Source organism: Mytilus galloprovincialis, chromosome 8 (assembly GCF_965363235.1).
Source record: "Mytilus galloprovincialis chromosome 8, xbMytGall1.hap1.1, whole genome shotgun sequence".
NCBI classification, from domain to species: domain Eukaryota; kingdom Metazoa; phylum Mollusca; class Bivalvia; order Mytilida; family Mytilidae; genus Mytilus; species Mytilus galloprovincialis.
This window is the reverse complement of record NC_134845.1, coordinates 3,311,858-3,339,029: the sequence shown is the minus strand read 5'-3', so window position 1 is coordinate 3,339,029 and position 27,172 is coordinate 3,311,858. Positions and strand designations below refer to the sequence as shown.

The 27,172-nt window shown below is 34.9% G+C and overlaps 1 protein-coding gene across 1 annotated transcript; it reads left to right on the top strand.

Moving 5' to 3' along the window:
- Positions 1 to 717: 717 nt before the first annotated feature.
- Positions 718 to 25,225, top strand: LOC143084887 (putative methyltransferase-like protein 24). Its single transcript, XM_076260944.1, has 4 exons — positions 718 to 834; positions 2,746 to 2,817; positions 16,724 to 16,904; positions 24,868 to 25,225. The coding sequence occupies exons 2-4, from the start codon at positions 2,777 to 2,779 to the stop codon at positions 25,156 to 25,158; spliced, it is 513 nt and encodes a 170-aa protein (XP_076117059.1). The 5' UTR covers positions 718 to 834; positions 2,746 to 2,776; the 3' UTR covers positions 25,159 to 25,225.
- Positions 25,226 to 27,172: the final 1,947 nt, after the last annotated feature.

Genomic DNA, 27,172 nt, shown 5'->3' with positions numbered 1-27,172 from the left:
ACGTTTATATGCTATAATAGACACTTGGGTAAAAATTTCACTGCATTCTTTTACAGATTGTTCCAATGTTTTCTTATAATTTTAATAAAGTTTTTCACCATTTGGTTATATTTTGTAATAAGAGTAAGTGGGTATTTTTCTTGTTCTTGTATTTTTAAAGTTTTTTTTATTAATAATTTGGAACCAAATCGAAGGACTAACGAGTTCTGTCCCCTTGTTGTTTTAAGCTTGTAATAGATTCAGATTAAGTATGCTAATTAGATTTGTGCGCATAAAAAGTGCGCACAAATCTCAGTGTGTAATTTTAAATTCTCAGTGTGTAATTTCAAATTCTCAGTGTGTGTTTTCAGTATATTTATTCTCAGTGTGTCTTTTTGAAATCTCAGTGTGTAATTTTCAATTCTCAGTGTGTAATATTCAATTCTCAGTGTGTAATTTTCAATTCTCAGTGTGTAATATTCAATTCTCAGTGTGCATTTTTCATTTTTGTAATCTCAGTGCGTCTTTATGAAATCTCAGTGTGTAATTTTTAATTCTCAGTGTGTAATTTTCAATTCTCAATGTGTAATTTTCAATTCTCAGTGTGCTTATTGAAGTTTTTAAATCTCAGTGTGCTTTGTTGTAATTCTCAGTGTGTAAATTTTTCGAAAAATGGTTCTAAACATAGTTTTGACGAGAACGGCTTGCCATATAAGTCTTTATCTGTTTCAGAGATTTACTTCAAGTAGGTGGAATTGAATACAGATGCCGAAATTTAAAAAATAGGGGAAACTGGTATGACTGCAATTCCTTCCCGTTCAAAGTACGAAAGCCATGTTTGGTGTATTCCTTTGGGTAAGTATTAATTTTACGTTGTGTACGTGTATATGTGAGCCAAAATTTGTTCCTGTGAAAAAAGTTCCAGTGGAACTAATTTCACAGGAAATATGTTCTGGGAGAACTTTTTTCACAGACAATTTCTATATAATTTGTTCCATCTCTATGAAATAAGTTCCACACTTTACTTGGTGAAATAAGTTCTGGGTTGGTGAAATTTGTTCCTTACCTAGTGAAATAAGTTCCATGTTTGTGAGATTTGTTCCTCACCTGGTGAAATAAGTTCTTGATTTGTGAAATTTGTTCCTCACCTGGTGAAATAAGTTCCTTGTCTGTGAAATATGTTCCACTGGTTAAACAAGTTTTCCTATATACTGAGCACTTGTCATCAGTGAGTTTAAAGTCATTATAAAAAACATGTATTATATTGATAATGTAATAAATAAAAAGTATAAACATCCAATTGGATCATGTGGAGTAAAGCAAAAGTTTAATAACATGCTCAAGTAATAATACTAAAAATGGCACTTATGAGCCAGGAAAGAGTAGAATAAGAAATAATAATAAAAGTCATTCCAAAAAAAGTATTATAGTTGAAGATGAATATTTGTACTTTTTTGAAAAGGACAAAGTGGCTGATCAATTATATTAAAAGACATAAAAAAAAACAAAATGCACGCTCTTTAAAAACTGTGCAATGACCATAGCTAAGTACATGTATGATTAGAACACCCATGACAGATCATCAGGAAACATGGAGGTTGAATACCACATAAACGATCAAACATAGATACATTATCATCGCTTTTATTTCTGATCTTCATGCTAAAGTCATTCCTTCAATTGCAAATGTACCCCATGCAAGCACAGAACTTATTTTCTGTGAAATAGGTTTGAGCAGAACATTTTCATTGATTTCTATAAAATACCTTCGTTTAAAACTAATATCACAAGAACTTATTTCACTTTTTTTTTTTTAATTTTAATATTGGAACAAAATTGATGGTGCTGTGATTTTTGTTCCGGAACTTATTTCAGACTTGGTTAAAAAATTAGTTCCAGAACAAATTTTATAGTGCTGGAACATATTTTCTGTGACATAAGTTCCAGTGGAACTTATTTCCTATGAAATTTGTTCCACCGGAACAAATGTCACGCCGGAACAAATTTTTTGTTACATATATACATGGTGATTTTCTTGTTAATACATTATAATGCATACTAACTCTCATTTCCATTACTTTTAAATTGATTTATAAGATCAAGAAATACAGGACCAAAGTTTTTCAAATTAAATCAGTTGTATTTGGGACAACAATAAAAAAAAACTTCATCGACGGGTTAAATCAGAATTTTGAAAAATCCACTCTCAGCTTGGAAATAAATGGAAAGCATCAACTAACGCAACTTGGTAGTGACATAAAATCTCTATGACGTTGTTTCTTGCAATGAAAAAAACGTCAAATTTTAACGTCCTATTTCGCGTTTTCTACATAAGTATCTAATTTAATTCTTAATGTATTAACTGATAATTATTAAAAGGAAGAACTCTGAAGTGTTATGAATCATGTAAGTACCGATGCACTGACTACTGAGCTGCTCTCGAGGAAAAAAAGTTCACCATTATGCAGTATGTAGACGACAAACTCGGATCACATGTTACACGTGTCTATATTATATTGAACAAAAGCTAAAAAAAAAAAACTCAAAACCGCATGCGTGTGTTTAAAGAATCTGAAATATTAGATCCAAATTCCAATGGTAATAAATGTTATTAATTCCTTGTCACTTTAAATATACACTTTATTTTATCTTTTTAATGTTTTGCAAGAGCATTATAATTTCACAGGCTTTGATATTAGATTCTTAATAACAGCTAACAACTCTCTTATTGTTCCATACATAAATCAAGAATTTCGTATTTTTCAGAATAGATTACGATTTTCGATTTGATGACGAAATGGCTAGCCTTGGTTGTGAAGTTCATTCATTCGACCCAAGGTATGTAACCATGATTTTTGTGTATATACGTATTGCGCATATAATCGTAATTTCTACTATAAGGTCCCCATCCCCATTTTCCTCGAATCCCGTATCCGCCCAGGGCTATAGATCTTCAACACTACACATGTGCATTTACAGTAGATACATCTTCAACATTACACATGTGTATTTAAACTTGAAAATGTATGTACATACACATGTATATGTTTACATATGTTACTTTAAGTCCATCTTCAACACTATACATGTGGGTGTTTTTGGTATGTAAATCTTTAACACTACGCATACGTATTTTCAGTACACTACATGTGTATTTGCAAATCTTCAACACCACATAAGTCATTTGTATTTCCATATAAGAATAAGAAAGATGTGGTCAGAAATGCCAATGAGACAACTCCTCACAAGAGACCAAATTTCACAGAAATTAACAACTATAGGTCAACGTACGGCCTTCAACAATGAGTACAATACATACCACATAGTAAGCTATGAAAGGCCCCTAAATGGCACATGTTAAACTATTCTAAAAAAAGATCTTCAATGTAAATTATTGCGTGACGTCAAATATCTTGCACACCAAAAATTAAAACACATATTAAATTATAAATTAGCGGCATCAAGAGGGATAATCATTAAAGCGTCTTGGTGATCGTAATTGTGCAGGATAAACTAGAAATAATGGTTGTTCTTCGTATACACAATTGACTGGGAATAACGTAGGGGACTAAGAAAGCAAACTGATTATAACGTGTTCTTCGTACAAACAATTGACTGGAAAAACGTAAGGGACTAAGAAAGCAAACTGATTATAACGTGTTCTTCGTACAAACAATGGACTGGGAATAACGTAAGGGACTAAGAAAGCAAACTGATTATAACATGTTCTTCGTACAAACATTTGACTGGAATAACGTAAGGGACTAAGAAAGCAAACTGATTATAACATGTTCTTCGTACAAACAATTGACAGGGAATAACGTACGGGACTAAGAAAGCAAACTGATTATAACTTGTTCTTCGTACAAACAATTGACAGGGAATAACGTACGGGACTAAGAAAGCAAACTGATTATAACATGTTCTTCGTACAAACATTTGACTGGAATAACGTAAGGGACTAAGAAAGCACACTGATTTAACTTGTTCTTCGTACAAAAAATTGACTGGGAATAACGTTAGGGACTACGAAAGCAAACTCATTTTAACTTATTCTTCGTACAAACAATTGACTGGAATAACGTAAGTATTCTGTTCCACATTCAATGTTTATTACATGTTTTCATATTTATCCGGAACAAATTGAACTGGACCGATTTCTTAAATCACCGTATTTATAGACTACCTTTAATTTCTGTGACACCGTCCGCATCAACTTTTCAACACATGGAAAATGGACGACTTTTTTACCTTCTGAGGAAATCAGAACATGTTAAAATCAGTTTGCTTTCTTAGTCCCTTACGTTATTCCAGTCAATTGTTTGTACGAAGAACAAGTTAAAATCAGTTTGCTTTCTTAGTCCCTTACGTTATTCCCAGTCCATTGTTTGTACGAAGAACACGTTATAATCAGTTTGCTTTCTTAGTCCCTTACGTTATTCCCAGTCAATTGTTTGTACGAAGAACAAGTTATAATCAGTTTGCTTTCTTAGTCCCTTACGTTATTCTCAGTCAATTGTGTATACGAAGAACATGTTATAATCAGTTTGCTTTCTTTGTCCCTTATGTTATTCCAGTCAATTGTTTGTACGAAGAACATGTTATAATCAGTTTGCTTTCTTAGTCCCTTACATTTTCCCAGTCAATTGTTTATACGAAGAACATGTTAAATCAGTTAGCTTTCTTAGTCCCTTACGTTATTCCAGTCAATTGTTTGTACGAAGAACATGTTATAATCAGTTTGCTTTCTTAGTCCCTTACGTTATTCCAGTCAATTGTTTGTAAGAAGAACAAGTTATAATCAGTTAGCTTTCTTAGTCCCTTACGTTATTCCAGTCAATTGTTTGTACGAAGAACATGTTAAATCAGTTTGCTTTCTTTGTCCCTTACGTTATTCCCAGTCAATTGTTTGTACGGAGAACAAGTTAAAATCAGTTTGCTCTCTTAGTCCCTTACGTTATTCCCAGTCAATTGTTTGTACGAAGAACAAGTTATAATCAGTTTGCTTTCTTTGTCCCTTACGTTATTCCAGTCAATTGTTTGTACGAAGAACATGTTAAATCAGTTTGCTTTCTTAGTCCCTTACGTTATTCCCAGTCAATTTTTTATACGAAGAACAAGTTAAAATCAGTTTGCTTCCTTAGTCTCTTACGTTATTCCCAGTCAATTGTTTGTACGAAGAACATGTTATAATCAGTTTGCTTTCTTAGTCCCTTACGTTATTCCCAGTCAATTGTTTGTACGAAGAACAAGTTATAATCAGTTTGCTTTCTTAGTCCCTTACGTTATTCCCAGTCAATTGTTTGTACGAAGAACAAGTTATAATCAGTTTGCTTTCTTAGTCCCTTACGTTATTACAGTCAATTGTTTATACGAATAACATGTTAAATCAGTTTGCTTTCTTAGTCCCTTACGTTATTCCAGTCAATTGTTTATACGAATAACATGTTAAATCAGTTTGCTCTCTTAGTCCCTTACGTTATTCCCAGTCAATTTTTTGTACGAAGAACTAGTCAAAATCAGTTTGCTTTCTTAGTCCCTTACGTTATTCCCAGTCAATTTTTTGTACGAAGAACAAGTTAAAATCAGTTTGCTTTCTTAGTCTCTTACGTTACTCTCAGTCAATTGTGTATACGCAGAACATGTTATAATCAGTTTGCTTTCTTAGTCCCTTACATTTTCCCAGTCAATTGTTTGTACGAAGAACAAGTTAAAATCAGTTTGCGTTCTTAGTCCCTTACGTTTTCCGAGTCAATTGTTTGTACGAAGAACATGTTATAATCAGTTTGCTTTCTTAGTCCTTTACGTTATTCCCAGTCAATTGTGTATACGAATAGAATGTTAAATCAGTTTGCTTTCTTAGTCCCTTACGTTATTCCCAGTCAATTGTTTATACGAAGAACAAGTTAAAATCAGTTTGCTTTCTTAGTCTCTTACGTTATTCTCAGTCAATTGTGTATACGAAGAACATGTTATAATCAGTTTGCTTTCTTAGTCCCTTACGTTATTCCCAGTCAATTGTTTGTACGAAGAACAAGTTAAAATCAGTTTGCTTTCTTAGTCTCTTACGTTATTCTCAGTCAATTGTGTATACGAAGAACATGTTATAATCAGTTTGCTTTCTTTGTCCCTTACGTTATTCTCAGTCAATTGTTTGTACGAAGAACAAGTTAAAATCAGTTTGCTTTCTTAGTCCTTTACGTTATTCCCAGTCAATTGTTTGTACGAAGAACATGTTAAAATCAGTTTGCTTTCTTAGTCCCTTACGTTATTCTCAGTCAATTGTTTGTACGAAGAACAAGTTATAATCAGTTTGCTTTCTTAGTCCCTTACGTTATTCCCAGTCAATTGTTTGTACGAAGAACATGTTATAATCAGTTTGCTTTCTTAGTCCCTTACGTTATTCCAGTCAATTGTTTGTACGAAGAACAAGTTATAATCAGTTTGCTTTCTTAGTCCCTTCCGTTATTCCCAGTCAATTGTTTGTACGAAGAACAAGTTATAATCAGTTTGCTTTCTTAGTCCCTTACGTGATTCCCAGTCATTTGTTTGTACGAAGAACAAGTTATAATCAGTTTGCTTTCTTAGTCCCTTACATTATTCCCAGTCAATTGTTTGTACGAAGAACAAGTTAAAATCAGTTTGCTTTCTTAGTCCCTAACGTTATTCTCAGTCAATTGTGTATACGAAGAACATGTTATAATCAGTTTGCTTTCTTTGTCCCTTACATTATTCCCAGTCAATTGTTTGTACGAAGAACAAGTTATAATCAGTTTGCTTTCTTTGTCCGTTACGTTATTCCAGTCATTTGTTTGTACGAAGAACATGTTAAATCAGTTTGCTTTCTTTGTCCCTTACGTTATTCCAGTCAATTGTTTGTACGAAGAACAAGTTAAAATCAGTTTGCTCTCTTAGTCCCTTACGTTATTCCAGTCAATTGTTTGTACGAAGAACAAGTTATAATCAGTTTGCTCTCTTAGTCCCTTACGTTATTCCCAGTCAATTGTTTGTACGAAGAACATGTTATAATCAGTTTGCTTTCTTAGTCCCTTACGTTATTCCCAGTCAATTGTTTGTACGAAGAACATGTTATAATCAGTTTGCTTTCTTAGTCTCTTACGTTATTCTCAGTCAATTGTGTATACGAAGAACATGTTATAATCAGTTTGCTTTCTTAGTCCCTTACATTTTCCCAGTCAATTGTTTGTACGAAGAACAAGTTAAAATCAGTTTGCTTTCTTAGTCCCTTACGTTATTCCCAGTCAATTGTTTGTACGAAGAACAAGTTATAATCAGTTTGCTTTCTTAGTCCCTTACGTTATTCCCAGTCAATTGTTTGTACGAAGAACAAGTTATAATCAGTTTGTTTTCTTAGTCCCTTACGTTATTCCCAGCCATTTGTTTGTACGAAGAACAAGTTAAAATCAGTTTGCTTTCTTAGTCCCTTACGTTATTCCCTGTCAATTGTTTGTACGAAGAACAAGTTATAATCAGTTTGCTCTCTTAGTCCCTTACGTTATTCCCAGTCAATTGTTTGTACGAAGAACAAGTTATAATCAGTTTGCTTTCTTAGTCCCTTACGTTATTCCCTGTCAATTGTTTGTACGAAGAACAAGTTATAATCAGTTTGCTCTCTTAGTCCCTTACGTTATTCCCAGTCAATTGTTTGTACGAAGAACATGTTAAATCAGTTTGCTTTCTTAGTCTCTTACGTTATTCTCAGTCAATTGTTTGTACGAAGAACATGTTATAATCAGTTTGCTTTCTTAGTCTCTTACGTTATTCCCAGTCAATTGTTTATACGAAGAACATGTTATAATCAGTTTGCTTTCTTAGTCCCTTACGTTTTCCCAGTCAATTGTTTGTACGAAGAACATGTTAAAATCAGTTTGCTTTCTTAGTCCCTTACGTTATTCCCAGTCAATTGTTTGTACGAAGAACAAGTTAAAATCAGTTTGCTTTCTTAGTCTCTTACGTTATTCTCAGTCAATTGTGTATACGAAGAACATGTTATAATCAGTTTGCTTTCTTAGTCCCTTACATTTTCCCAGTCAATTGTTTGTACGAAGAACAAGTTAAAATCAGTTTGCTTTCTTAGTCTCTTACGTTATTCTCAGTCAATTGTGTATACGAAGAACATGTTATAATCAGTTTGCTTTCTTAGTCCCTTACATTTTCCCAGTCAATTGTTTGTACGAAGAACAAGTTAAAATCAGTTTGCTTTCTTAGTCTCTAACGTTATTCTCAGTCAATTGTGTATACGAAGAACATGTTATAATCAGTTTGCTTTCTTAGTCCCTTACGTTATTCCAGTCAATTGTTTATACGAAGAACATGTTATAATCAGTTTGCTTCCTTAGTCCCTTACGTTTTCCCCAGTCAATTGTTTGTACGAAGAACAAGTTAAATCAGTTTGCTTTCTTAGTCTCTTACGTTATTCTCAGTCAATTATTTATACGAAGAACATGTTATAATCAGTTTGCTTTCTTAGTCCCTTACGTTTTCCCAGTCAATTGTTTGTACGAAGAACATGTTATAATCAGTTTGCTTTCTTAGTCCTTTACGTTATTCCCAGTCAATTTTTTGTACTAAGAACTAGTTAAAATCAGTTTGCTTTCTTAGTCCCATACGTTATTTCAGTCAATTGTTTATACGAAGAACAAGTTAAAATCAGTTTGCTTCCTTAGTCCCTTACGTTTTTCCCAGTCAATTGTTTGTACAAGAACAAGTTAAATCAGTTTGCTTTCTTAGTCCCTTACGTTTTTCCCAGTCAATTGTTTGTACGAAGAACAAGTTAAATCAGTTTGCTTTCTTAGTCCCTTACGTTATTTCGAGTCAATTGTTTATACGAAGAACATGTTAAAATCAGTTTGCTTCCTTAGTCCCTTACGTTTTTCCCAGTCAATTGTTTGTACGAAGAACAAGTTAAATCAGTTTGCTTTCTTAGTCTCTTACGTTATTTCGAGTCAATTGTTTATACGAAGAACATGTTAAAATCAGTTTGCTTCCTTAGTCCCTTACGTTTTTCCCAGTCAATTGTTTGTACGAAGAACAAGTTAAATCAGTTTGCTTTCTTAGTCTCTTACGTTATTCCCAGTCAATTGTTTGTACGAAGAACATGTTATAATCAGTTTGCTTTCTTAGTCTCTTACGTTATTCTCAGTCAATTGTGTATACGAAGAACATGTTATAATCAGTTTGCTTTCTTAGTCCCTTACATTTTCCCAGTCAATTGTTTGTACGAAGAACAAGTTAAAATCAGTTTGCTTTCTTAGTCCCTTACGTTATTCCCAGTCAATTGTTTGTACGAAGAACAAGTTATAATCAGTTTGCTTTCTTAGTCCCTTACGTTATTCCCAGTCAATTGTTTGTACGAAGAACAAGTTATAATCAGTTTGTTTTCTTAGTCCCTTACGTTATTCCCAGTCAATTGTTTGTACGAAGAACAAGTTAAAATCAGTTTGCTTTCTTAGTCCCTTACGTTATTCCCTGTCAATTGTTTGTACGAAGAACAAGTTATAATCAGTTTGCTCTCTTAGTCCCTTACGTTATTCCCAGTCAATTGTTTGTACGAAGAACAAGTTATAATCAGTTTGCTTTCTTAGTCCCTTACGTTATTCCCTGTCAATTGTTTGTACGAAGAACAAGTTATAATCAGTTTGCTCTCTTAGTCCCTTACGTTATTCCCAGTCAATTGTTTGTACGAAGAACATGTTAAATCAGTTTGCTTTCTTAGTCTCTTACGTTATTCTCAGTCAATTGTTTGTACGAAGAACATGTTATAATCAGTTTGCTTTCTTAGTCCCTTACGTTATTCCCAGTCAATTGTTTATACGAAGAACATGTTATAATCAGTTTGCTTTCTTAGTCCCTTACGTTTTCCCAGTCAATTGTTTGTACGAAGAACATGTTAAAATCAGTTTGCTTTCTTAGTCCCTTACGTTATTCCCAGTCAATTGTTTGTACGAAGAACAAGTTAAAATCAGTTTGCTTTCTTAGTCTCTTACGTTATTCTCAGTCAATTGTGTATACGAAGAACATGTTATAATCAGTTTGCTTTCTTAGTCCCTTACATTTTCCCAGTCAATTGTTTGTACGAAGAACAAGTTAAAATCAGTTTGCTTTCTTAGTCTCTTACGTTATTCTCAGTCAATTGTGTATACGAAGAACATGTTATAATCAGTTTGCTTTCTTAGTCCCTTACATTTTCCCAGTCAATTGTTTGTACGAAGAACAAGTTAAAATCAGTTTGCTTTCTTAGTCTCTTACGTTATTCTCAGTCAATTGTGTATACGAAGAACATGTTATAATCAGTTTGCTTTCTTAGTCCCTTACGTTATTCCAGTCAATTGTTTATACGAAGAACATGTTATAATCAGTTTGCTTCCTTAGTCCCTTACGTTTTCCCCAGTCAATTGTTTGTACGAAGAACAAGTTAAATCAGTTTGCTTTCTTAGTCTCTTACGTTATTCTCAGTCAATTATTTATACGAAGAACATGTTATAATCAGTTTGCTTTCTTAGTCCCTTACGTTTTCCCAGTCAATTGTTTGTACGAAGAACATGTTATAATCAGTTTGCTTTCTTAGTCCTTTACGTTATTCCCAGTCAATTTTTTGTACTAAGAACTAGTTAAAATCAGTTTGCTTTCTTAGTCCCATACGTTATTTCAGTCAATTGTTTATACGAAGAACAAGTTAAAATCAGTTTGCTTCCTTAGTCCCTTACGTTTTTCCCAGTCAATTGTTTGTACAAGAACAAGTTAAATCAGTTTGCTTTCTTAGTCCCTTACGTTTTTCCCAGTCAATTGTTTGTACGAAGAACAAGTTAAATCAGTTTGCTTTCTTAGTCCCTTACGTTATTTCGAGTCAATTGTTTATACGAAGAACATGTTAAAATCAGTTTGCTTCCTTAGTCCCTTACGTTTTTCCCAGTCAATTGTTTGTACGAAGAACAAGTTAAATCAGTTTGCTTTCTTAGTCTCTTACGTTATTTCGAGTCAATTGTTTATACGAAGAACATGTTAAAATCAGTTTGCTTCCTTAGTCCCTTACGTTTTTCCCAGTCAATTGTTTGTACGAAGAACAAGTTAAATCAGTTTGCTTTCTTAGTCTCTTACGTTATTCTCAGTCAATTGTTTGTACGAAGAACAAGTTAAATCAGTTTGCTTTCTTAGTCCCTTACATTATTCTCAGTCAATTTTTTGTACGAAGAACTAGTTAAAATCAGTTTGCTTTCTTTGTCCCTTACGTTATTCCCAGTCATTTGTGTGTACGAAGAACAAGTTAAAATCAGTTTGCTTCCTTAGTCCCTTACGTTTTTCCCAGTCAATTGTTTGTACGAAGAACAAGTTATAATCAGTTTGCTTTCTTAGTCCCTTACATTATTCTCAGTCAATTTTTTGTACGAAGAACTAGTTAAAATCAGTTTGCTTTCTTAGTCCCTTACGTTATTCCAGTCAATTGTTTATACGAAGAACAAGTTAAAATCAGTTTGCTTCCTGAGTCCCTTACGTTTTTCCCAGTCAATTGTTTGTACGAAGAACAAGTTAAATCAGTTTGCTTTCTTAGTCCCTTACATTATTCTCAGTCAATTTTTTGTACGAAGAACTAGTTAAAATCAGTTTGCTTTCTTAGTCCCTTACGTTATTCCAGTCAATTGTTTATACGAAGAACAAGTTAAAATCAGTTTGCTTCCTTAGTCCCTTACGTTTTTCCCAGTCAATTGTTTGTACGAAGAACAAGTTAAATCAGTTTGCTTTCTTAGTGCCTTACGTTTTTCCCAGTCAATTGTTTGTACGAAGAACAAGTTAAATCAGTTTGCTTTCTTAGTCCCTTACGTTACTTCGAGTCAATTGTGTATACGAAGAACATGTTAAAATCAGTTTGCTTCCTTAGTCCCTTACGTTTTTCCCAGTCAATTGTTTGTACGAAGAACAAGTTATAATCAGTTTGCTTTCTTAGTCCCTTACGTTATTTCGAGTCAATTGTTTATACGAAAAACATGTTATAATCAGTTTGCTTTCTTAGACCCTTACGTTTTCCCAGTCAATTGTTTGTACGAAGAACATGTTATAATCAGTTTGCTTTCTTAGACCCTTACGTTTTCCCAGTCAATTGTTTGTACGAAGAACATGTTATAATCAGTTTGCTTTCTTAGTCCCTTACGTTATTCCCAGTCAATTTTTTATACGAAGAACAAGTTAAAATCAGTTTGCTTTCTTAGACCCTTACGTTTTCCCAGTCAATTGTTTGTACGAAGAACATGTTAAAATCACTTTGCTTTCTTAGTCTTTTACGTTATTCCCAGTCAATTGTTTGTACGAAGAACAAGTTATAATCAGTTTGCTTTCTTAGTCCCTTACGTTATTTCGAGTCAATTGTTTATACGAAGAACATGTTAAAATCAGTTTGCTTCCTTAGTCCATTACGTTATTCCCAGTCAATTGTTTATACGAAGAACATGTTAAAATCAGTTTGCTTTCTTAGTCCCTTACGTTATTCCCAGTCAATTGTTTATACGAAGAACATGTTAAAATCAGTTTGCTTCCTTAGTCCCTTACGTTTTTCCCAGTCAATTGTTTGTACGAAGAACAAGTTATAATCAGTTTGCTTTCTTAGTCCCTTACGTTATTTCGAGTCAATTGTTTATACGAAGAACATGTTAAAATCAGTCTGCTTCCTTAGTCCCTTACGTTTTTCCCAGTCAATTGTTTGTACGAAGAACAAGTTATAATCAGTTTGCTTTCTTAGTCCCTTACGTTATTTCGAGTCAATTGTTTGTACGAAGAACATGTTAAATCAGTTTGCTTTCTTAGTCCCTTACGTTATTCCCAGTCAATTGTTTGTACGAAGAACAAGTTAAAATCAGTTTGCTTTCTTAGTCCCTTACGTTATTCCAGTCAATTGTTTATACGAAGAACAAGTTAAAATCAGTTTGCTTCCTTAGTCCCTTATGTTTTTCCCAGTCAATTGTTTGTACGAAGAACACGTTAAATCAGTTTGCTTTCTTAGTCCCTTACGTTATTCCCAGTCAATTGTTTGTACGAAGAACAAGTTATAATCAGTTTGCTTTCTTAGTCCCTTACGTTATTCTCAGTCAATTGTGTATACGAAGAACATGTTATAATCAGTTTGCTTTCTTAGTCCCTTACGTTATTTCCAGTCAATTGTTTGTACGAAGAACAAGTTATAATCAGTTTGCTTTCTTAGTCCCTTACGTTATTCTCAGTCAATTGTGTATACGAAGAACAAGTTATAATCAGTTTGCTTTCTTAGTCCCTTACGTTATTCTCACTCAATTGTGTATACGAAGAACATGTTATAATCAGTTTGCTTTCTTAGTCCCTTACATTATTCCCAGTCAATTGTTTGTACGAAGAACATGTTAAATCAGTTTGCTTTCTTAGTCCCTTACGTTATTTCGAGTCAATTGTGTATACGAAGAACATGTTATAATCAGTTTGCTTTCTTAGTCCCTTACGTTATTCCCAGTCAATTGTTTGTACGAAGAACATGTTATAATCAGTTTGCTTTCTTAGACCCTTACGTTTTCCCAGTCAATTGTTTGTACGAAGAACATGTTATAATCAGTTTGCTTTCTTAGACCCTTACGTTTTCCCAGTCAATTGTTTGTACGAAGAACATGTTAAATCAGTTTGCTTCCTTAGTCCCTTACGTTTTCCCAGTCAATTGTTTGTACGAAGAACATGTTATAATCAGTTTGCTTTCTTAGACCCTTACGTTTTCCCAGTCAATTGTTTGTACGAAGAACATGTTATAATCAGTTTGCTTTCTTAGTCCCTTACGTTATTCCCAGTCAATTTTTTATACGAAGAACATGTTATAATCAGTTTGCTTTCTTAGACCCTTACGTTTTCCCAGTCAATTGTTTGTACGAAGAACATGTTAAAATCACTTTGCTTTCTTAGTCTTTTACGTTATTCCCAGTCAATTGTTTGTACGAAGAACAAGTTAAAATCAGTTTGCTTTCTTAGTCTCTTACGTTATTCTCAGTCAATTGTGTATACGAAGAACATGTTATAATCAGTTTGCTTTCTTAGTCCCTTACATTTTCCCAGTCAATTGTTTGTACGAAGAACAAGTTAAAATCAGTTTGCTTTGTTAGTCTCCAACGTTATTCTCAGTCAATTGTGTATACGAAGAACATGTTATAATCAGTTTGCTTTGTTAGTCCCTTACGTTATTCCCAGTCAATTGTTTGTACGAAGAACAAGTTAAAATCAGTTTGCTTTCTTAGTCTCTTACGTTATTCCCAGTCAATTGTTTGTACGAAGAACAAGTTAAAATCAGTTTGCTTTCTTAGTCTCTTACGTTATTCTCAGTCAATTGTTTGTACGAAGAACATGTTATAATCAGTTTGCTTTCTTAGTCCCTTACGTTATTCCCAGTCAATTGTTTGTACGAAGAACATGTTATAATCAGTTTGCTTTCTTAGTCCCCTACATTTTCCCAGTCAATTGTTTGTACGAAGAACAAGTTAAAATCAGTTTGCTTTCTTAGTCTCTTACGTTATTCTCAGTCAATTGTGTATACGAAGAACATGTTATAATCAGTTTTCTTTCTTAGTCCCTTACGTTATTCCAGTCAATTGTTTGTACGAAGAACATGTTATAATCAGTTTGCTTTCTTAGTCCCTTACGTTATTCCCAGTAAATTGTTTGTACGAAGAACAAGTTAAAATCAGTTTGCTTTCTTAGTCTCTTACGTTATTCTCAGTCAATTGTGTATACGAAGAACATGTTATAATCAGTTTGCTTTCTTTGTCCCTTACGTTATTCCAGTCAATTGTTTGTACGAAGAACATGTTAAATCAGTTTGCTTTCTTAGTCCCTTACGTTATTCCCAGTCAATTTTTCATACGAAGAACAAGTTAAAATCAGTTTGCTTTCTTAGTCCCTAACGGTATTCCCAGTCAATTGTTTGTACGAAGAACATGTTAAAATCAGTTTGCTTTCTTAGTCTCTTACGTTATTCTCAGTCAATTGTTTGTACGAAGAACATGTTATAATCAGTTTGCTTTCTTAGTCCCTTACATTATTCTCAGTCAATTTTTTGTACGAAGAACTAGTTAAAATCAGTTTGCTTTCTTTGTCCCTTACGTTATTCCCAGTCATTTGTGTATACGAAGAACAAGTTAAAATCAGTTTGCTTCCTTAGTCCCTTACGTTTTTCCCAGTCAATTGTTTGTACGAAGAACAAGTTATAATCAGTTTGCTTTCTTAGTCCCTTACATTATTCTCAGTCAATTTTTTGTACGAAGAACTAGTTAAAATCAGTTTGCTTTCTTAGTCCCTTACGTTATTCCAGTCAATTGTTTATACGAAGAACAAGTTAAAATCAGTTTGCTTCCTTAGTCCCCTACCTTTTTTCCCAGTCAATTGTTTGTACGAAGAACAAGTTATAATCAGTTTGCTTTCTTAGTCCCTTACGTTTTTCCCAGTCAATTGTTTGTACGAAGAACAAATTAAATCAGTTTGCTTTCTTAGTCCCTTACGTTATTTCGAGTCAATTGTTTATACGAAGAACATGTTAAAATCAGTTTGCTTCCTTAGTCCCTTACGTTTTTCCCAGTCAATTGTTTGTACGAAGAACAAGTTAAATCAGTTTGCTTTCTTAGTCTCTTACGTTATTTCGAGTCAATTGTTTATACGAAGAACATGTTAAAATCAGTTTGCTTCCTTAGTCCCTTACGTTTTTCCCAGTCAATTGTTTGTACGAAGAACAAGTTAAATCAGTTTGCTTTCTTAGTCTCTTACGTTATTTCGAGTCAATTGTTTATACGAAGAACATGTTAAAATCAGTTTGCTTCCTTAGTCCCTTACGTTTTTCCCAGTCAATTGTTTGTACGAAGAACAAGTTAAATCAGTTTGCTTTCTTAGTCTCTTACGTTATTCTCAGTCATTTGTTTATACGAAGAACATGTTATAATCAGTTTGCTTTCTTAGACCCTTACGTTTTCCCAGTCAATTGTTTGTACGAAGAACATGTTAAATCAGTTTGTTTTCTTAGTCCCGTACGTTATTCCCAGTCAATTGTTTGTACGAAGAACAAGTTATAATCAGTTTGCTTTCTTAGTCCCTTACGTTATTCCCAGTCAATTTTTTATACGAAGAACAAGTTATAATCAGTTTGCTTTCTTAGTCCCTTACGTTATTCCCAGTCAATTGTTTGTACGAAGAACAAGTTAAAATCAGTTTGCTTTCTTAGTCCCTAACGGTATTCCCAGTCATTTGTTTATACGAAGAACAAGTTATAATCAGTTTGCTTTCTTAGTCCCTTACGTTATTCCGAGTCAATTGTTTATACGAAGAACATGTTATAATCAGTTTGCTTTCTTAGTCCCTTACGTTATTCCCAGTCAATTGTTTATACGAAGAACAAGTTAAAATCAGTTTGCTTTCTTAGTCTCTTACGTTATTCTCAGTCAATTGTGTATACGAAGAACATGTTATAATCAGTTTGCTTTCTTAGTCTCTTACGTTATTCCCAGTCAATTGTTTGAACGAAGAACAAGTTATAATCAGTTTGCTTTCTTAGTCCCTTACATTTTCCCAGTCAATTGTTTGTACGAAGAACAAGTTATAATCAGTTTGCTTTCTTAGTCCCTTACGTTATTCCCTACTTATGACGGTAGAGTATTTCAAATCTAATGGCGTTCTCTTTAGGAATGTGAAAATACAAAAGAGAAAATAGATACGCATACCGTTGATTTTTCTATTGCAGCATGGGAATTACAGAAAAACATATTCGAAAATCAGGAGTTCATTTTTATCCAATTGGTATAGGAGGGAAATCTAATGATGCTGTTATTCCAAGAATGGATCAATATACGAAAAAAAATCCAAAGAAGATGTGGAAAGTACGAACACTGCGTCAGATAATGGAATCGTTAGGTCATGAGGATGTAAGTACGAACACTGCGTCAGATAATGGAATCGTTAGGTCATGAGGATGTAAGTACGAACACTGCGTCAGATAATGGAATCGTTAGGTCATGAGGATGTAAGTACGAACACTGCGTCAGATAATGGAATCGTTAGGTCATGAGGATGTAAGTACGAACACTGCGTCAGATAATGGAATCGTGAGGTCATGAGGATGTAAGTACGAACACTGCGTCAGGTAATGGAATCGTTAGGTCACGAGGATGTAAGTACGAACACTGCGTCAGATATTGGAATCGTGAGGTCATGAGGATGTAAGTACGAACACTGCGTCTTCTAATGGAATCGTTAGGTCATGAGGATGTAAGTACGAACACTGCGTCAGATAATGGAATCGTGAGGTCACGAGGATGTAAGTACGAACACTGCGTCTGATAATGGAATCGGTAGGTCATGAGGATGTAAATACGAACACTGCGTCAGATAATTGCATCGTTAGGTCATGAGGATGTAAGTACGAACACTGCGTCAGATAATGGAATCGTTAGGTCATGAGGATGTAAGTACGAACACTGCGTCAGATAATGGAATCGTTAGGTCATGAGGATGTAAGTACGAACACTGCGTCAGATAATGGAATCGTTAGGTCATGAGGATGTAAGTACGAACACTGCGTCAGATAATGGAATCGTGAGGTCATGAGGATGTAAATACGAACACTGCGTCAGATAATTGCATCGTTAGGTCATGAGGATGTAAGTACGAACACTGCGTCAGATAATGGAATCGTTAGGTCATGAGGATGTAAGTACGAACACTGCGTCAGATAATTGCATCGTTAGGTCATGAGGATGTAAGTACGAACACTGCGTCAGATAATGGAATCGTTAGGTCATGAGGATGTAAGTACGAACACTGCGTCAGATAATGGAATCGTTAGGTCATGAGGATGTAAGTACGAACACTGCGTCAGATAATGGAATCGTGAGGTCATGAGGATGTAAGTACGAACACTGCGTCAGATAATGGAATCGTTAGGTCATGAGGATGTAAGTACGAACACTGCGTCAGATAATGGAATCGTTAGGTCATGAGGATGTAAGTACGAACACTGCGTCAGATATTGGAATCGTGAGGTCATGAGGATGTAAGTACGAACACTGCGTCAGGTAATGGAATCGTTAGGTCACGAGGATGTAAGTACGAACACTGCGTCAGATAATGGAATCGTGAGGTCATGAGGATGTAAGTACGAACACGGAGTCTTCTAATGGAATCGTTAGGTCATGAGGATGTAAGTACGAACACTGCGTCAGATAATGGAATCGTTAGGTCACGAGGATGTAAGTACGAACACTGCGTCAGATAATTGCATCGTTAGGTCACGAGGATGTAAGTACGAACACTGCGTCAGATAATGGAATCGGTAGGTCATGAGGATGTAAATACGAACACTGCGTCAGATAATTGCATCGTTAGGTCATGAGGATGTAAGTACGAACACTGCGTCAGATAATGGAATCGTTAGGTCATGAGGATGTAAGTACGAACACTGCGTCATATAATGGAATCGTTAGGTCATGAGGATGTTTGTACGAACACTGCGTCATATAATGGAATCGTTAGGTCATGAGGATGTAAGTACGAACACTGCGTCATATAATGGAATCGTTAGGTCATTAGGATGTAAGTACGAACACTGCGTCAGATAATGGAATCGTTAGGTCATGAGGATGTAAGTACGAACACTGTGTCAGATAATGGAATCGTTAAGTCATGAGGATGCAAGTACGAACACTGCGTCAGATAATGGAATCGTTAGGTCACGAGGATGTAAGTACGAACACTGCGTCAGATAATGGAATCGTTAGGTCACGAGGATGTAAGTACGAACACTGCGTCAGATAATGGAATCGTTAGGTCATGAGGATGTAAGTACCAACACTGCGTCAGATAATGGAATCGTTAGGTCATGAGGATGTAAGTACGAACACTGCGTCAGATAATGGAATCGTGAGGTCATGAGGATGTAAGTACGAACACTGCGTCAAGTAATGGAATCGTTAGGTCACGAGGATGTAAGTACGAACACTGCGTCAGATAATGGAATCGTGAGGTCATGAGGATGTAAGTACGAACACTGCGTCTTCTAATGGAATCGTTAGGTCATGAGGATGTAAGTACGAACACTGCGTCAGATAATGGAATCGTTAGGTCACGAGGATGTAAGTACGAACACTGCGTCAGATAATTGCATCGTTAGGTCACGAGGATGTAAGTACGAACACTGCGTCAGATAATGGAATCGGTAGGTCATGAGGATGTAAATACAAACACTGCGTCAGATAATTGCATCGTTAGGTCATGAGGATGTAAGTACGAACACTGCGTCAGATAATGGAATCGTTAGGTCATGAGGATGTAAGTACGAACACTGCGTCAGATAATGGAATCGTTAGGTCACGAGGATGTAAGTACGAACACTGCGTCAGATAATGGAATCGTTAGGTCATGAGGATGTAAGTACGAACACTGCGTCAGATAATGGAATCGTTAGGTCATGAGGATGTAAGTACGAACACTGTGTCAGATAATGGAATCGTTAAGTCATGAGGATGCAAGTACGAACACTGCGTCAGATAATGGAATCGTTAGGTCATGAGAATGTAAGTACGAACACTGCGTCAGATAATGGAATCGTTAGGTCATGAGGATGTAAGTACGAACACTGCGTCAGATAATGGAATCGTTAGGTCATGAGGATGTAAGTACCAACACTGCGTCAGATAATGGAATCGTTAGGCCATGAGGATGTAAGTTGTAAAATATTTCAAGGTTAAAACTAAGAAAAGTTTATAATAATTTAAGTTTTCTATCAGTTGGCCTGAATGTTCTTTAGCTACTTGTTTTATTTTTTTAAATCTTCTTGCATACAACTGGACAATCTAACCATTATAATTAAATTCATTCTTATCAGTGGTGGATCTAAGGGTGTTTCGGGGATTTGAACCTCCTTCTTTTTACAACTAATTCTATTGTATGGGGACATATGGTTGGAACCCCCTTTTTATATGACTTGTAGGTGTTGGACTCACCTTCCGTATAGTGATTTGATTAATTTGAATTTTGTTGGATTTTGAAAACATCCTCCCCACAAAGACAATTGTTGTTTTAACTATGACATCTCGGTCTAAAATTTAAATAAAAAAAACACGTAATGCTTAGCTTTTATGAATACTAACATCCTCTGTAAATATTTAGTAGATTATTATACTAATTACCTATAAGCATGGTTGTGTTTATAGACTTTTGGCCTATTTTAGGCCTGAATAAAGAAGTCAAAAGACTCACTGGTACACGTATCTCCTTTATGATATGTCCTCCTGACAGACATTGAGTCGATATTACAAATTACAAATGATTGCATAAAAAATACTCACAGTCTTGCATTAACTAAGAATAAAAGAATCTTAGATATTAAAAATTACCAAAATGTAGCTTTTTATGGTTTTTCGTATTATATTCATAGTATGCAGATTTTTAAATTTCTAATTAATAAGTATCATGAAAATAAGTGTTGACAAATTGGATGCCATTGGAGCGCCCGTTTCTCAATCTTTCGTTATCTGTGAAAGAGGGACGAAAGATACCAGAGGGACAGTCAAACTCATATATCGAAAATAAACTGACAACGCCATGGCTAAAAAAGAAAAAGACAAACAGACAAATAATAGTACACAAGACACAACATAGAAAACTAAAGACTAAGCAACACGAACCCCACCAAAAACTGGGGGTGATATCAGGTGCTGCGGAGGGGTAAGCAGATCCTGCTCCACATGTGGCACACGTCGTGTTGCTTATGTTATTACAAATCCGGTAAATAGTCTAATTCGGTAGGTCACATTCGTGAAAAGGGAAGGGGATTATAGTAACGACATTAGGAACATATCCGATATCATCTGTGAAACGGTTATTCCATAACGGTCAACCAATTCGTGATCGCGTCCGTAAAATTTACGAAGGGATGATTTCAACTACACCATTTGGAACTCTTGGTTGAATAGCTTCCTTGTGAGCAGCAACCCTCTATCAAGGAAATCATGATAAGAAATACAAGCCCGGGAATATCGTATCAATTGGGAGATATATACTCCGTATGCAGGCGCTGCTGGAATGTTGCTACATAGAAATGGAAAGTTCAAAATTGGGGAGCTAAAATCATCTCTTTTGTCGTAAAGTTTTGTTTTCAATCGACCCTCATTGTCAATTTCTAGATGTAATTCAAGATATGAGGCAGACTTAATCGTATCTGTAGTATCCTTATCTCTAGTTCGATGGGATAGATTTGTTCAACATAGTCACCAAATTTTGAATTATTTAGTGAGAGAACATCATCTTTATAGCGGAAAGTAAAGTTAAAGGATATTGCAAACTTCTTTTCTTTTTTCCTGAGAAGTTCCCGTATGAAGTCAGCCTCATAATAATAAAGAAACAAGTCGGCAAGAAGAGGGGCACAATTGGTTCCCATTGGAAGTCCGACAGTCTGTTAAAAACATGTCCTCCAAATGAAGTGTTTTTGTTTTGTTATTTGTTTTGTCCGTTCATTGTATTATCGTCTTTTTTGTATCGTCTGTGCCAAACGTCATAGGCTGTGAAACAAAGAGCAAAGATGTACTTATCCGATAAGGCATACAAAAAAATAAAATTTCACAAGTCAGAAGACCTGGAAAAATCATAGCTTTTACACGTGACTGTTGTTCTGTAGTTTCCGTCTGTCCAATGTCTTTATCCACATTAACATGGTTCAGCAAATGCTTAAAAAACTGTAAAGTTTTCTTGTGACGCGATTTCTCGCTTTATACAGTAAGTAATAGGATCACCAGAAACACTCACCGTATAATATAAATTTTATTATACCCCTGCTTTAAAAAAGTTGGGGTATACTGTTTCCCTTCTGTCCGTCCATCCATCCGTCCGTCCGTCAGTTCATCATCCGTCAGTCCGTACGTCTGTTCGTCCATCCATCCCATGAACATTTTCGTCACATCTTTCGCAGGAACTACACCAGAAGGATTTCTGAAATTTGGTTTCAGGGTTTATATAAGTCAGCTATATCGTGTGATGCGTTTTGAGATTCATCACTCAACAACTTCCTGTTTACCAAACACTTGTATCATTTTACATATGATAGCCAAGTTGAAAATTTTCATTATATCATAAGGCTTTCTGAAATTTAGTTTTAGGGTTTATATAAGTCAGCTATAACGTGTGAAGCGTTTTCAGATTCATCACTCAACAACTTCGTGTTAACCGAACACTTGTATCATTTTACACATGATAGCCAAGTTGACAATTTTCGTCACACATTTTTCTCAGAAACTACAATACAAGGATTTCTGAAACTTGATTTCAGGGTTTATATAAGTCAGCTTTACTGTGTGATGCATTTTTTTTCAGATTCATAACTCAACAACTTCCTGTTGACCGAACACTTGTATCATTTTACACATGATATCCAAGTTGAAAATTTTCGTCGAATCTTCCCCAGGAATTACAATACAAGGATTTCTAAAATGTGGTTTCAGGATTTATATAAGTCGGCTATTCCGTGTGGTGCGTTTTCAGATTCATCACTCAACAACTTACTGTTTACCGAAATATTTGGGCGGGGGTAATATCAGTGAGCAGTATCTCACACTTGCACTTGTTACTACTTAATTAGGGTATTTTCATTAGTAGTTATCCCATAAGGACGCGGTGTGTCAGTGTAAGATCATCCCGATGGCCGGAGGCCAGAGGGTGATCTTAGTACACTGAAACACCAAGTCCGAATGGGATAACTATTTTACATCCCAGCTGTTTTAGATTAGACGAAAAACCATTTACAATTCATAAAATCTAGTTTAAAACGCCACACAACCATTATAATATACTTTAAACGATATCTGTAACAAACATAAACGTTTAGCTACCGCTTTACAAGCAGAGCCAAATACAATGAAAGTCCCAACTATGTACTGGCTTCCGAAGCTACACAACACCTTACAAATATAGATTTATTTCGTCTTCAAGCCATTGTTCCACTACTAAATTGTCTATTCTTCTTACCAGCACACTTGGTACAATTAACTCAACTCAATATATCTCAACTTGTACGATTCGCTCGTGTATGTAACAATGTTTTAGATTTAAACGAGAGAAATTTATGTATTACTGAAAAATTATTACACCAGGGTTTTCGATATCACAAACTAGTCAAAACATTTACTAAATTTTATCATCGGTATAAGGACATCATTCGTAAATATAGCTCAACATGCAGACTTCTTATACATTCAGGTATTTCACATCCAATTTTTTATGGAAATATTCTTTATAAAGTACAAAGGTGTCAGTATTCACCTCAAAAACTAACAAAACCTTTGAATAGACTTATTAAGAAGGGATATAGTTACGATTCTGTTGTCAGGTCATTAAAGATTGCATATTTTGGCGTTAATATTGATTCACTTATAGGGTCTTTGCATCGGAACTAAACACATTTATTCAAAAACCAGTTGTTGGCATGACACGGGTTATGTTCTTCTCATATATGTTATGATGGTATGATACTAAACCCCTCTCATATATGTTATGATGGTATGATACTAAACCCCTAACGGGAAGGATTGTGCCTGATGTTCATATGATGAAATCATAATCTTTCAGTCAGTTTAATTGAAGTCTGGAGCTGGCAAGTCAGTTAACTGCTAGTAGTCTGTTGTTATTTATGTAATATTGTCATTTTGTTTATTTTCTTTGGTTACATCTTCTGACATCAGACTCAGACTTCTCTTGAACTGAATTTTAATGTGCGTATTGTTATGCGTTTACTTTTCTACATTGGCTAGAGGTATAGGGGGAGGGTTGAGATCTCACAAACATGTTTAACCCCGCCGCATTTTTGCGCCTGTCCCAAGTCGGGAGCCTCTGGCCTTTGTTAGTCTTGTAATTTATTTTAATTTTAGTTTCTTGTGTACAATTTGGAAATTAGTATGGCGTTCATTATCACCGAACTAGTATATATTTGTTTAGGGGCCAGTTGAAGGACGCTTCCGGGTGCGGGAATTTCTCGCTACATTGAAGACCTGTTGGTGACCTTCTGCTGTTGTTTTTTTCTATGGTCGGGTTGTTGTCTCTTTGGCACATTCCCCATTTCCATTCTCAATTTTATTTATATATTACTTTATGATGTATACCCTTTATGACCCCCTAGCACGATGAGTAGATATCAAACAATGTCAACTCGCCCCACTCGCCAATCGGCCCACACTATATCGCCACTTTATGAAAAAATCGCCCCACTCTTGTAACCGACTCGCCCAACTTTAAAAAAGTGTAAAATGAAATTGAACAATCAGTCTGACAACTCATTTATTTAACGAAAAGGGTTTAAACCACACTGAGTAAAGGTCTGCCAACTTGCCCCAGTTATAAAAAAAATCTTGCTTCCTCTAAGTATGCTAAATTTCTGATAGTTCGTATCCAGTCGTCCTGGTGGAGTGGTATGTGTCGTGGCTTGATATGCTAAAGGTCTTGAGTTCGGATCCCAGCATATACACTGGATTTTTTTCTACGAGAATTTTGATAGATAGTCTTCTCCGTATAATTTTAAAATTATAAGTTTTATACTGGATTTGACATTCCCGCTAAAATGTTACAGAACAAAGGAAAGCATGCATAACAAAGAAACTTAAACTGGGGTGATCTGGTTGGGGTGATCCGGCTCAGATCACCCCTGTTAGTACAAAGGAGATGTAATTGTTGTGTAGTAAGGGAGATACATAGAATAGCCAAATGAATCTTAAGTCAACGTTGTTTGAAGGAGTAAAAGTTCAGTTTCTTACTAATTGACATTTTTTTCTAAATGAAGAACTAAAGCGAGCGCCATACGTCTTTAATCTTGTTTCAACTAAAACATAATGTTTCAATCTCTTTCAGAGACATTTGGATATCTTGAAAATAGACATTGAGTCGTATGAATGGGAAGTCCTTCGAAATATTCTGAGTGATAATCTTGCATCAAGAATTCGACAATTAAATATAGAGTACCATGTTTTTAATGCTGCCACAAGAAACTATGTGGACCTTCTACAGATTTACCGTTCTCTAAAAGAGGCTGGATTTTTGCGGTACGCATGTAATCTTTATCGGTTTGACAACACAACAAAATTACTACAAACAGAATGTGGATTAATAAACATAAAATTTGATTTCAATAAATACCCCTAGATTCCCACAAATACTCATTGAGACATGTCAAATAAATATTTAATCAATAAACATTTACCAAACCAAATGTCAATTAATTGGTTTTTTTTGTTTGTTTAATAAATATGAAAATAAATTTGTTATTTTCATAATGGAAAATTCGTGTATTTCAACTTGAATTTGTTTCTATTGTGCACAAGGTTTTCGTCACGTTTGCGAAACATATTGCAGGATGCAAGACATTTGGATGTTTTTCCGGATGCAGTATTAGCTCTTTGTATATCAGAAAGTATACTTGATTTAACAAAGGTACCGCCTGACATATGTAAAATGTGCTTGATATCATTGTCATGGTTATACTTTTTTGTCAAGTGATGTGTCGAAAAAGTGAGACATAGCGATCCTACATTCCGTTGGCGTCGTCGTCGGCGGCGTCCACAAATATTCACTCTGTGGTTAAAGTTTTTGAAATTTTAATAACTTTCTTAAACTATCCTGGATTTGTACCAAACTTGGACAGAAGCTTGTTTATGGTCAAAAGTAAGTTTATAGAAGGAAATTTGTTAAAAAAAATCCTGTTTTTCGGCATTTTACTTATAAATGGACTTAGTTTTTCTGCCAGGAAACATTACATTCAATCTGTGGTTAAAGTTTTTTTTAAATTGTAATAACTTTCTTAAACTATCCTAGATTTCTACCAAACTTGAACAGAAGCTTGTTTATGATCATAAGATAGTATGGATTTTTTTTCGTATTTTACTTAAAAATGGACTTAGTTTTTCTTCCAGTTAACATTACATACAGTCTGCTGTTAAAGTTTTTAAAACATTTATAAGATTCATAATCTATCCTGGATTTTTACCAAACTTGGACAGAAGCTTCTTATAATTAAAAGATAATATAGAGAGGAATATTTTATTAAATGTTTTCCTCATTTATGTTGAGCCTGCGATTAACAGCAAAAGTAAGCGAGACACTGGGTTCCGCGGAACACTTACGAATTTTTTTTCAGTTTTAGTTATTATGCATTCATATCTAGTATAAAAGAGGGGCGAAAGATACCAGAGGGACATTCAAACTCATAGATCAAAAATAAACTGACAATGCCATGGCTAAAAAAGAAAAAGACAAACAGAAAAACAATAGTACAAAAGACAAAGCATAGAAAACCAAAGACTAAGCAACACGAACCCTGACAAAAACTGGTAGTGATCTCAGGTGCTCCGGAAGGGTAAGCAGATCCTGATCCACATGTGGCACCCGTCGTGTTGCTCACGACATTACAAACCCGGTAAATCAGTGTATGTAATGTGCGAATCCTGAAATGTCATTTTTACTGTAGCCGTGATGAATTTCTAATGTAGAATGATAAATAAACAGACGACAAATTCATGATTTTTTAATAAAATCAAAAATAATATATAATGTGTACTGTTTTTATAAATTCATGATATAGGTATGAGATGAAGACGTGATTTCATCGCGCCTACAGTCATCCAGGTGCAAAGTTGATACACAAAAAGATAAATATTAGGAATAGTTCACGAAAAATGGCCGCAAATACCCAACAAACCGACGATGAATTATCGGGAAACCTGTTATATGACAAAGATGCTAGAGTTATCCTTATGGAAATCCTGAAGTCGCTACGAGTTCTAACGGATAGGATCGAGAAAATAGAGAAAGAAGTACAGAAAATCGATGGTATAAAGGAAGGCCTGTCAAATTTGTCTACAAGAGTACAGACAAATGAGGAAACAATTGTCGAAATCCAAGACCGAAATAGCAAAGTTGAAGAAAGTGTTGAAAAAATGGGTCAGATCGTTCATACTATAGTTGACAAATATTCAGCAAATGCTGAAGAGATATCTCAAATAAAAGACAGGATGGAGACGATAGGGGAGGATAATGGAACATCCTCAAACATAGCCATTAAGGAATTAAAAGCCGATATGTTAGACCTAAAATGCAGAAGCATGAGCGATAACCTAGTATTCTCCGGGTTAGCGTTTCAGCGGGAAGAATCGTGCCAATT

Bases quoted from the DNA above. Each gene is read 5' to 3' on its own strand.
- LOC143084887 (XM_076260944.1), top strand. From the start codon at position 2,777: ATGGCTAGCCTTGGTTGTGAAGTTCATTCATTCGACCCAAG. The intron at 2,818-16,723 runs GTATGTAACCAT...TTTCTATTGCAG, and splicing joins GTTCATTCATTCGACCCAAG to CATGGGAATTACAGAAAAAC. The intron at 16,905-24,867 runs GTAAGTACGAAC...AATCTCTTTCAG, and splicing joins AATCGTTAGGTCATGAGGAT to AGACATTTGGATATCTTGAA.